Source organism: Trachurus japonicus, chromosome 16, assembly GCF_045865225.1.
Source record: "Trachurus japonicus isolate A0001 chromosome 16, Traja_1.0".
In the NCBI taxonomy this organism is placed as follows: domain Eukaryota; kingdom Metazoa; phylum Chordata; class Actinopteri; order Carangiformes; family Carangidae; genus Trachurus; species Trachurus japonicus.
In genome coordinates, this window is record NC_140922.1 from 10,841,914 (window position 1) to 10,854,578 (window position 12,665).

Genomic DNA, 12,665 nt, shown 5'->3' on the forward strand with positions numbered 1-12,665 from the left:
GCTATCACGTGTAATGATGTAAACTACACACAAAAAAATCATTTTATTTCAAAATGATATTGTGTCTGTGGGTTCATAGTTTTTTACCTTATGGCAGCAGATTTCACCAGTGCTTTTGTTTGCCACTGTATCAAGTGATTCATATTCCCATCACGTATCCTCAGCACTTACTCCCTCTCGCCTCTCCAGCACATACTTGTAAACACATAGTAAATTCAAAAGATACTCATCCCAGTAACATAAAAGATCAACTTGAAAAAGACACACAAATCACATGCAGTACACAGCTATTTACAAGGTACAAAGAAAAGCAAAGATTTCCACAGAAGCCTCCCAAGGAAAATGGAGTACATGACAATACTGTTAATATTTAGTGAATGGCTGACACAATAGCAGAGCACAAATTACCTCAGCTCCTATGGGTCATTTTCACCTGTAGTGCTGTGTTGCCAATTAAATTAATTGGATAACCCTAGTGGTGCGAGAGGAAGTGAGGAAAATCAGCAGGGAGCTGTGAAATGAACTGAAAACAAAGAAGCAGTACAGTTTCCTATTCCCCTCCCTCATTCTCAGTCCTCCTGACTGCCGATTAGACTCATCACATCATAGTTTTAATTACTGTTATTCAAAGTTCACGTCACCACATTCACACAAACACAAGGCGACGCGCACAAACTGCTCAGTTCCAGTCCGTCTGATTGTCGCGTCTGAAAATGTAAAACAAAGCTGAATGTTGCAGACTCAGATTGTAAACCTCTCTCTCTCTCTCTCTCTCTCTCTCTCTCTCTCTCTCTCTCTCTCTCCCCCCTTCACTGCTCACAGTTTATTTCCTGGACACTGCCCCTTTCAATCAGTGTCTACAGCTCAACAGTGGTTCCCTCCTGAATACGGCCTCTAGTATTAGATTTCATTTAGATCTCATTTACAACACAGATGGAATGGTGCTAGCGGCTCCCCATGCAGCCATGTGATTACTGATGGCTTTCAGTGGGAGGATACTCATTTACCAACCCTGTTGGCTCAGGTTACCTTATCTGACGATCAGGTCCGGCCATTAGTGGAGAAATCAGAAGCTTTTTTCTTTAATGGGGTTTATTGTAGCAATTACCACTCCTTTAAGGGATAGTGTGTTTGGTGTGCTTTGCCAGCAACATCAGGTTGAATGTCAGTGGCTGAACGCACGCACACACACACACACACACACACACAAACTGTTAAGGACCGTCTCATCTCTGTTTTCATCACACTTGTGGGAACATCTGTTGTATTTCTTAATTCAAACAATTCAAAAGAGACCAAATGAAGGCCTGTGAATGATACTGGATAATTTATACTCTCCTATGTAAAACTCTGAATGTTGTCTTGCAATGTTATGAATCAATACATCATTCAGTATATATGTGGTAATAGAAGCTGCTAAATGACTGAATGTTTATATCTGTCAGCAGTGATTGCATTTTATGGTTTAATATTATGGATTGTTCATTGATAAATCTTTATTAAATCAGATGTCTATTAGGGATATAACAATACAACACCTCATCGTATCAATTGTACATTCCAAATAGTACTTCTGTGTCGGTTTGTTTACTTCGAGTGGTTCTGCCAGAGGCTGTTACTAAAATTACACCATGAACTGCCTCGGCTGATGTTAGAAAATGTGCAGGTTTTCTCGGAAATGAAGTCAGAAATATTCCACCAGTTTATATTTAGTTGTACGTCGTGGTCGGGCAATCAGTGCTTCTCTAACCGAGTTTAGACAATAGTTTTTTATCTTATGATGACTCTATGCTTATTCTGTATGTGACTCAATTTGCCAGCCACAAAGAGAAGCACTCAGACTGCTACTCACTGGAATGACCTTCTAATGAGGATGCTCTCGTCGGGGAACACCGCAAATTATTAGTTCAAAGACAAAACATAACTTAATCATCGCTAATCTGACAACGTGGTCAGCAGCATTAAAAGATAATTATTTTCATGAAGTACTTATTATGGGACTTTTGTACTGAAATGCATTGAATTGAACAGAAAATAAGGCGTTTCTATTTTTAGGTCATTGTGTAGCATTGTAGTTTTACATTGTAGCTCAGACAGAAGCCGCTAAAGTTGATGGCTAATGACAAACAAACACAAGTAAGCCGCTCTCAGACAGACCACAATAAGACACCGAAAGTCTCCTTGTTCTTGTTCATTGTTGCCTCCAGGTGTCTGAGCTTCCTCATTACCGGGCAGATGATGCTGGCTCTTCAGTGTCGTTCACTCACACACACACACACACATAGCTTCACGTACACACCGTTGTGCACACGCAGCTTCCTTGTATTGTGCAACCTGATGTTTGGCTCAGAACACATCAGGGCCACGACATAACGTCACACGCAGTCCCGCACAAACACAGCGCCATAAAAAAAATCGCACGCTAATGATTATGTGTGTATCTGTGACAGTCAGTGAGAGACGAGGGGGTACGTGTGTGGGTGTGTGCGGGTGTGTAATGAGGTGATTAGTTGAGCCACACTTCCTGAACCAGTTGTGCGAGATTCTCCACAGTCTGCTGTTTGTGTCTTCAAATCCACATTCCTCTGTCTGTCAGCGCCAAAGTTACACTGTGTCCTGACCCCGCAGCCGCATGCTCAGTTACAGAGCGGTCAAAGCATTTAACCTGAGCTCCACTGCTGCGTAGACCTCATTAGATTGGCCAGCGGAGCATACCAGAGGAGGCCATCTCTAAAACCAGGTGTCAGCCAGTCATTACTCTGCTGTCTGACCCACAGAGCAGCTGCAAATATTCTGGGACTAGACAACGGTGCCTAGTAGTGGAAACACTGACAACATCCTCACTTCACTTCCATCCCGACTGGACCGTAAACACCGGAGCTTCTAATCAACGTCAACGTGACTTTTGTACAGACATAAGATTGTGCTTCTGTCTGGGCTACAGTCTCATTAATCATGTGACTGTACTGTGGAGGGTGTGTCTGGCCACACGTGTGTCTCATAAGTGCTGGCATGCAGTGAACTGTCTGCTGACTTGTTTTTGTACATCGACTAGACACCAGCCGAAGGAAAAAAAAAAAAAACACAAATTATTTTTAGGCCATGGCCAGGTGCACACATGGATGGATTGGTGGGTGGGGGGGGGGGGGGTTGCGGTTACAGAGTATATACAGTGTTGTCTGTATGTAATAGTGGTGTTGTGCGACTGGGAATGTGTCACTGCATCAGAACAATGAGAGCTTTTTAATGACAGCTGCAGTCTGCTGTAGCTCTGCTGTTGTGTTGTCTTTGTAGCACGCTAACCACATCTCAGTGGGAGTGAGACAGTGTGTGCCGCCTTTTGTTCAGTCAGGCTGTTGGTCATGTCTTAGTGACGGCGATGCTGTGTAACAAGATTACAGCACATTTAGAAGCCCAGAAAAACTTAAATCTCCTTTCAAGGTTTCCCTGTCTAGAGAAAGGCTCTGCTAGCATTGTCTTAAACAATACTAACGACATCATTCTTTCTCTTTCTCTTTCTCTTTCTCTTTCTCCTCTCTTCTTCTCTGTCTCTGTATTTTCAGATGACTTTAACCCCTTTGTTCCCAAGCTGGAGAAAAGTGTCAGCGGAAGCAGCCCATCCAGGGATCGCCTTCTCCTCACCGTGACGATGCTACTTCTGGCCGTTCACTTCATCTCCTAGCAACGGCCGTCCCATCAGCGTCACCATGCCAACTAGCCTTGGGAGGGTGTACAGTATCAGAGGGTGGGAGAGAAGTGGGGAAGTCAGGAGAGGAGAGGGTAGGAGGGGAGGAGAGCGGAGTTAAGATACCACAAATAGAGCAGAAGGCAAGAGGAGCAAGACTTTGCAATGAGGAGTTTTCAAGCATCACACAGTGTGTGAATGTGTGTGTGCGCGTGTGTGCGTGTGTGTGTACAGCTGTGTGTTTGAGGGAGTGGGGTTTTGGTGGAGTTTAAAGACCTTCAGGCGCTTCGTGACACAGACTGAACTGTATATTGCATTAAAGTCAGCCTGTGCACACAGATGCAGGTGTGGTAGACTGTGTGTGAGTGTGCATATATATGTTTGTGTGTGTAAGTGTGTGTGTGTCTGAACAGGCCATACTGTAGGTTGAGCTTGTTGAATTATGCACACCACACAAAACATTTATACAGCAGGAGAGAGATGGGGCTGAAATCAAAATAAAAGGAGAAAAGGCATCAAATCCACCCACCCAATTGAAAACCATTTGAAGACTTTCCCCTGGATCTGATTGGCTAAAACACTTCCTTTGGGCTAGTTGCCATAGTTTCTTGCAACAAGACTTAAAATGAACTCAGATGAACTGAATCAAATAGATTTCAGCAGAATTGAACTGAAATTGCCTTTTTTTTGCTGATGTTATTGTTGATGTTATCTTGATGCTGGGAGCTTGCCCCCAGTCTGTAGAGAAAAAAAAAAGGAGCCAGCTTGATGAACTGTGCTGGTCCTGTGTAGGAGACTGGTCAACGTAGCTGATAGTTCAACACAAACACAACCCGGGACTCCAGATACCAGTGTTTTAGTTGCCATCTCCACTCTGCTGTGTCATCCTGCGTTCACCATCAGCCTCAAACAGACGGCAACAGGACTGGATCGGGTCGGGGGGAAATACAGAGCATTTGAATGATGAATTATTCACTTAAAATAAGTTTTGGGGGGAGGAACTTAGATGTGCCATTGTCACCGAAACTGCAAAGGTTTATTGATGTTATAAGTTGCTTTGTTACTTTTCTGTCCCGTCTTTGAAGTACTCGGTTAGTCCTCTGTCATCTCCGAGGTTAACTAAAGCACACGGTGGCTACAGAGCAGCCATCGATACACTCAGCAATACTGCCCTCCTCTCAAACGACTGCAGGCTGTTTGGAGGAGAGAGAGCGAGAGGAGCGAGGAGGAAGCGAAAGAGGGATGAAGGAGGAAGGACAGTCACTCACACAAGCATCTAAAGGACAGGTCCAGTCCAATAAGAATTTCACCACTGGTCCATGTTGGTGTAGCAGCCTGCTCTACCAATCTCATCTCTGTAAACTCATTTGTCAGATGCAACATTTAAACGGTTTTCTGTTACTGTGCGAGTCTGTGTGTGTGTGTGTGAGTATGAGAGAGAGAGAAAAGCACATGTCTGAGTGTGCCATGTTACAGTGTTTGACAGGGTGCGAGTATATTTTAAATGGTACTAACAGCCTGAAAAAAACACATCCACATACTGTACATCTTATAAGTCTGAAAATGCAAAATAAAAATAATAAAAAACACAACTAAAGCAACAAGTAATACATACAAACCAAGTGCTTTGGTGGGGAGGTGCAGGCAATTCAAAAACTCAAACTGTACCAGTCCGGTGCTTCAGAATAGCGTTTCCATAGCAACTAGCACCTTATTCACCATGGTTACGCTACCCTGCCAACAATGGACTCTAGTAGGGCATGGCTTACCATAGTAGCTGGTAACAATGATGAAGGTGATGATAATTATATTGATAATGAATAATGTTGAAGATGATGATGATGATGATGATGGACTGCAAGCTGATCGCTGGCCAACCAGGTCACACGGCGGCGGTGTGAGACGTTCAAGTACCTATGTAAATGTCAAAATGGACAAAGAATGGAATTACAATGTTCTGAAATCTGCCGAGGTGAAATGTGATGTAAGCATTTTTACAAACTTGAAACTCTGTTTTCTTTGTGGTTGTTTTTTTTCCCCCCTCCATTTTTTTATTATTACTTTGTTGAGTTTGTTGTGGTGTAGGATTGGTTATCTTGAGGGGGGAAGATGGGGGGGTTTAAAAGTTGGAGTATTGGGTGGGCTGAGCCATATGTAAACCTGGGCTGCACTCTGAATTTGCTGGCTGAGTGATTATTCAAATTCACAGCTGAATTGTTTCGTAGAGGGAAACTTTTTGGAAATTTTGGTTTTCTTAAAGGGACTCATTAGCAGAGTAGTCGGCCTGTGAAAACTTTAAAGATCTCCTCTGTGGCTCGGGATGGAACTTTTTAAAATCTGAGAAAATAACCCTGACTATACCATCAGAGAGCTCTGACTTGAACTGTGTCTTAGAAAATAGAAATGTCGGCATTTACCAGCCAGAGATGGACTAAGTGGATGTTATCAAGTTGTATCATGGGAATTGTAAGAACACGCTGACCTCCGCTTTACCAGTTTGAACGTTATTTTTTCATCTGCTTCTTCTGAGTCCCCCAGTTTTATGGGTGTATGATACTAAAATTACTGGGAAACCCTTTAAAACAAAGCTATATCGATATCAGGATATATATAAATATATATATAAATATGTATGTGGTCCAGGCTGTGACCAGTTAAACCAAAGGGAGGCTGTTCCCTTAGAGAGTCGTTTTTCAGTACTTTTTTATAGCAGGTCAAATTATCTAATAAGACACACAAAAGACTAAACCTGATGATTTTGTGCAGTAAGGACGGCGAAACAGCAAAACATCATACTTTTAAATTCATAGGAACTTATCAGCTCTGAATGAATAGAAATATAGACCATAATAATGTGTGTGAACCAGTCCAGGTGTATGTATGGCTCTTGGTGGGAGGGTGAGTTGGGAAAGGTTTGGGTTCTGGTGTGGTGCGGGAGGGTTGAAGAGCTGTGCAAGAGGGTAAATCACTCTTCAAGAAGTTGCACTTAAGAACTTAGACACGAGAGCAAGACTGTGTGTGTTTGTGTGTGCGTCACCTGTCTGAATGTGGGTATTTGTCAGGGGGTGTAAGAATCAGAGCTCATTTCTGTTAATTACATCATGGCTGCGTGCAGGAGCTTTAGCATGAGATGCCGTCTGTCTTTATGTGTACTGGTGTCGGTGTGTGTACATTTGTGTGCGTGAGAAAATGAATGGGCGAGTGAGTAACAGTCTCTTCGTTTCTGCTCTTTCCGTGTGTGTGTGTGCGTGTGTGTGAGTGTGTTTGATTGTTGTCTGGCAAAACAACAAAAGCATTTAATAGTGTTGGAAACAACAATTTACAATCATGTTTACCTTCGACTGGAATGACTTTAAATGAACTTGAAAATAAACTGTAAACTGAACAAACCATAACAGAGGTTATAACAATGATCATGATAACAAAAATAATAAGCTTACAAATCTTACTTTTAACAAGATGTGTGTTTGGCTCTTTATTTGCCTCCCTTTTCCAGCCCCCTCCTCACCTTCCCTGCTCTCTTTGTCTTTGAGGATGTGAAAAAAAGGGGCAATAAGCATGGAGCTAATCCAAGACAACAGATGCAGGAAAGGTTTTACCTGGTATATTCAGTTCTCTGTAGATAATGTTGTTTGGGAGCTCACAGATGTGATTTTCCATATCAAAGTTGGTGTGGCGACGCTCTCCCTCAGCAGTAATACCTTTACACGCTCCGATTAGGAGAGATAAGCACTTCAATCACCAGCCCAACATTTGAATGACAATGGGACATGTCGGCAGTGTGTACCTGTGTCTGTCTGGACTGGCTGATGGCGGGATAAGACCACTGCTGGCCGTGTGAGCGCAGTCAGGCTCGCTGTCTGTGATCTTATGCAACAGGTCTTTTGTCATACAGGTGGAGTTACTCTGTGACAGGACATCACGAGGGAGAAGGTGGACAGATAGAGGCAGGGTAGAGAGATGGAGAGATGAAGGAAATAGATATAAGCTACAGTATGAAAGACAGAAGTTGTCAATAAATGATATTTTCTGGCGCAATGCAAATTAAGTGTAAAATGCACATTTCACCAAAGAGTGCTTAAATACTGAACAAAACAAGCCATGTCAATACAGGCTTTAAATGAAACGATTTCATTATTACGTAAACACAGATTTATCTTTCTTGTCACATCCATAATCTGTACTGTACTGTATAGTTTCTTTCTTTCTTTCTTTCTTTCTTTCTTTCTTTCTTTCTTTCTTTCTTTCTTTCTTTCTTTCTTTCTTTCTTTCTTTCTTTCTTTCTTTCAGCTTTATTACAAGTGCCTATTCACTAATAATGTAATGAACTGACATACAGTACCTGTCAAAGGTCTTTGAACTTTTGGCTTGAATTGCATAACACAGGTTTTTAATCATCTTGTTGATCGAACGTTTCCAATAAGCATCATCGTTTCCATCTGGAAACTGGTGCATCACCAGCTCAGGGGAAGAAGATCCAGCCAATGATTCAGACTTTGGACAGAATTTGAAAAGTATAAAGTGAACCTGAGGGATGAATAACACAAGTGACACCACCCAACAGAACATATTCTGCCTTGTCTGTTTTCTGAGAATCAGCCTGACTCACTGGAGGCTGACATCAAGCTCCCAGACATTTTTGTTGAGATCGTCCAGACATTCCTGATCTTATTACTCTCAGATCCCTGGTCTTCATCAAGCTTCCTGCTGCCACTGGGTTCATACAAGGAACTAATATTAGTTGGATTTCATTGCTGGTACATTTTAATTTCATTTTCTGTTCATTGGAACGGGTTAATGACTCAAGTGTAATGTATGAAAATCACATTAGATTAAGGAGCCAGCATACACATACACACATCTGAGAGACCACTGGTGAATTGTGGGAAGCCTATCAAGAAATCCAAGACCCCCCTCCCTCTAAATCCACACTGCAGCAGCCAGGGCTGACCACGTGGTGTCGCTGTTCAGTCACAGCTTCAGTGAGTAAAGGTGCTGCTCCCTAGTGCCCCCGCCATGTAATCCCTCATCTGAATACATAACTCCATTAAGGCCACAATGGCCATTGTGTAACTGGAGGCATTGGGATTAAACATGCAGATTTATTTTACTGAGCTGTGATATAACTGTTTATTTTCAGTGTGTGAAAGTGGGTGAATTCATGGGGAGGGACAGTTTTGATTCCCCAACAGTGGGAAAGTGCTTGTGGACACCCAAGGACTGTACTCTCACACAATGAGCAGAAAGAAATAAGAAATTATGCAGTGACTATCTATTCAGCAAATACTGTTGTCAGTTGAAACTCAAGGTCCTCCAATCATGAAGGCAGCTTTTCTATCTGCATTCATTTATCACAATGAGCCAGGCTGAAGAGGGGGGGGAAAAAACCTCTTTCTCTGATTGTGTTTGTTTTACCAAGAAACCAATGTTATGCATGGGCAGGCTTGTAAATATGAAGCTGTTTACAATTGGCTTGCTCTACCAATATCTGCAACACACACGTTTGGATTTTTTTATTTTTTTGTATCCTTTTGTATGCGACCACTGGTGTTACAATTAACTCCAACTGTCTGCACCACAAAGCTCATCTCCAGTCTCATCTTGAACTAAAAGTGTTTTATTGTGTTGTTTCCCACAGCCACCCTCATAAAGAAGCAAAAAACACCTTTTTTCATAGTAAGCAGGTAGACTCATTTATGTTTGATTATCTTAAGTATGATAGTTTTGTTCCCAGGAAAGTATTTCACAAATGGAGAAAAGCCTGTAATGGTGGTGATAAGGGCTCATCACACAGTGTGCGCAACTAGAGCGATATGTCAAGGTCAAACCAGGAAGTGAGTCTGTGAGCTGCACTGGATGTTGTTTTGTGGACAACTTGTATCATCTGACAGCTCATGCTTGTGACGTTGCAACATTCAGAAATAACTTCAGTGAGCACTATGTTTTTGGAGCCTATACAATCAGTGCAGCAGTATTTTTATTATGCCATATGGTCTTCATATTTTGGGAGCCCACCCCTCCCTTACACTCATCCATCTCCAACACATCCAAAGACATGCACGTAAGCAGAAAGACCACATTACATACGAAACAGATGATCCCCCCTGGTGTGGACACGTACTCTGCTCCCCATGTTCCCTAAGTCACGTCCGCGTGGCGATGAGTCCTGTGACTGGCGTGGCGAGGCAGGGGAAGCCCTCCTACTCGGCCTTATGGCTCCTGCTCACAAAACATGCTCCTTGCCACGTGAACACGCCTTTCTGCCTGCACATTAAGTCAACCGATGAGCCTTGAATATTATGTTCTTTGCCGTCGAGGAACATAAGGGCCTTCTGCGTCAACATGCAAGCACGCAGTGTTTGATGCTCGTGCATGTAGTGTGGGCATGCAACCTTGGTGTATTTGTGTGTGTGTGTGTGTGTGTGTGTGTGTGTGTGTGTGCACTGAGTGATGGCACCAGAGACACAGAAGGTGAAAGCTCTGCTGTGTCACCCATGTCACGTTGTGGCACCTGAGGCCAGATTCAGGAAGAAAAAGAAAAAAAAAGAGGCCAGATTCAGAAACCATCTCCCCCAGCTGCTTCCTCGTTAAGTCTGCTGATTACACTCAGGTGTGGCTGATCAAGTGATTGATGGAGGTGAACCTTCGTCCATGCTTCAGCAGCTTCTCCAACACATTTGTCACTAGTTTGTTGCCTTTCCATGTTTTTATTTGGATTTCAAATCAAAAGGAAAAACTTGAAACACGTTTCTTATTTTTTTCTTTTCTTTTCTCACAGGGACCTCAGCAGTTTTTAAAAATGCAATTTCATCTCTGATGCCAATCATTCTGTTTTGCAAACCTCATGATGAGAGCTTTATGGATGAAAGAATAATATTTGGCAAATATATTTCTGCTTCTCTTTTCCATATTAAATCGACATTTATTCATGTTTTCCATTTCAGATAAAATGTGAAACTTTCCTGTGGAAATCGTCCCGTGAAGAGGAAGTAATTTGTGTTTGTTCATATGTATAACGCAACAGGATAGGATTTATTTGGAATAAATATTGGAATGACTCAGATATTCATTTAAAAATTTGAAATAACTAAGAATTGTGAGTGGTGAAAGTCCTGGGCAGGCACTGAAAAAAGAGCCACTTAAAACAGCTTACAAGTTGCAGCTGCCACTCTACTGTCAATACTTGCTGGAGACCTGTCCAGTTTTATGTTCCTAGATTTTGTATTGTTGCTGTCATTCTCAGAATTGGTTGTATATATGTATACTTATTTATATATTTATTGAAGGTATTGCAGTCAGCAGACATCTTCACACCCCTTTATTGTCACACTGTGAGCAGCCCACAAGCTTCTCGGCAGAGAGTTTGGCCACCAGGCATGAAAAGGCAATCAGCCTTTTCTGCCTCATTACTTCCTAATGTAATGTTGTGTCTCTATCTGACATGTGCAAAACAAATGACACTGTGATTATAGCTTCTTAAATGCGCCCAGTTCTCTAGCCTGCATGGTCTATTTGAAGGACAATTGGAATTCAGCACTGCCTGGAGACCATCACAATAAAATAAATTAATGTAGCGAGAGCCTTGTGGGTTATGACTTCAAGTTATCACCAACTGCTCATGAAGAAAAAAAAAAGTTTTTCTCTTAAACCCCAAACATTTTTGGTGTGAATGCAGGAGTTATGACTATTCTAATCTCTGAGATGAAGAACGAGAACATACATACACATGTGCATAAAAAAGAAACTTTTGTATTTTGTTGGCATATTCAAGGAGGAGCACATCAACTCCCTGCACACCAACAAACACATCCCTGTGACTTTATTATGCGGTGGGTATTTTTAACCAATCATATTTAAGGCTTTGATAAGACGCGACCTCGTGGACAGAGAATGCTTCATCTATTTCAACCCATCTTCCTTATTTGTACATTTTTCCTTATCCCTCGCATGGATGTACTGTGCTTGGCCCCCATCACAACATTACACGGCCCGCTCTACCGTCTCTCCACTTTCTCATCCTCCCTCTGAACGGCTGCTCTGATGCTGTCAGTCGCCCCCAGATTTATGCCTCTGGTGTTAGTCACCGCCTGGCTTTCCCCTCGTCCTCTTATCACATGTCCCCCTCTTCTCTAAGTTTAGCACTAATCCTCTATTTCTGAGACAGCATCTGTACAGCCCCGACAGATGGGAGGGTTATATTTACTCTGTCTCTCTCTCTGACATACACATCCATTCACTACATATGTACTTTAACACTGTGTAGAAATTAAATAGAGATGGAGGACTCATTAATAAAACTCCTGAGACTACAGAGTAAATATTTAAACTGAAAGTGTTATTTGACCTTTCAACTCATCTCTGTGTGGTTTGTCGGCTTATAGAAAGGCTTACAGTTTATATATGATGCACCATGACACATGTGACAGTGTTTTCACACAAACGCTCAGCGCTGTTTATAGATATAGTGTGTCAGCCCAAGGTTAGTGCATCATTATTCCTTCATTAGCGATGTCTGTGTTGTGTGTGACTGTGCATATTAAAGTGATTTTGTGCAAATGTGTGCATTACTGTTAAACAGTGTTTGCGCTTGTCTGTGTGTGTGTATCAAACTGTATCTTGGAACTGATCTTAAGGTCAGACAAGGTATCAGATAGACTTAATGGATTTAGATTTAATTGATTAATCAGTGCGGTGAAGCTGTGTGGTTTAACCAAGCACGTCTTCCCTTCTTATCCCCTAATCACCAGATTATCAGATTTCCGGAGTGACGGCTTCTAGTCTTTATTCTGGAGTTTGTGTATTACAGATGATGACAACAACAACAACAACTTGTCTTGCCTGTTTAGGTGACACGGACAGGGAGGAGTCCACACAGTGCTGTACTATCTGTGACATTATGACGTCTGTTCCGACTGTTTCTTGGTACTGTCACCAATGAACGGAAAATACCTCTCATCTCTTTAAAGGTATAATCTGTGTT

The 12,665-nt window shown here is 42.2% G+C and overlaps 1 protein-coding gene across 1 annotated transcript in view; it reads left to right on the top strand.

Annotated features, from left to right (window-relative positions):
• Positions 1–5,103, top strand: part of efna3b (ephrin-A3b) — a 58,300-nt gene extending 53,197 nt beyond the window's left edge. The window contains exon 6 of the mRNA XM_085801295.1: positions 3,564–5,103. Coding sequence (XP_085657421.1) covers positions 3,564–3,682 — 119 coding nt within the window. The 3' untranslated portion in view covers positions 3,683–5,103. The remainder of the gene's footprint in view (positions 1–3,563) is intronic.
• Positions 5,104–12,665: the final 7,562 nt, after the last annotated feature.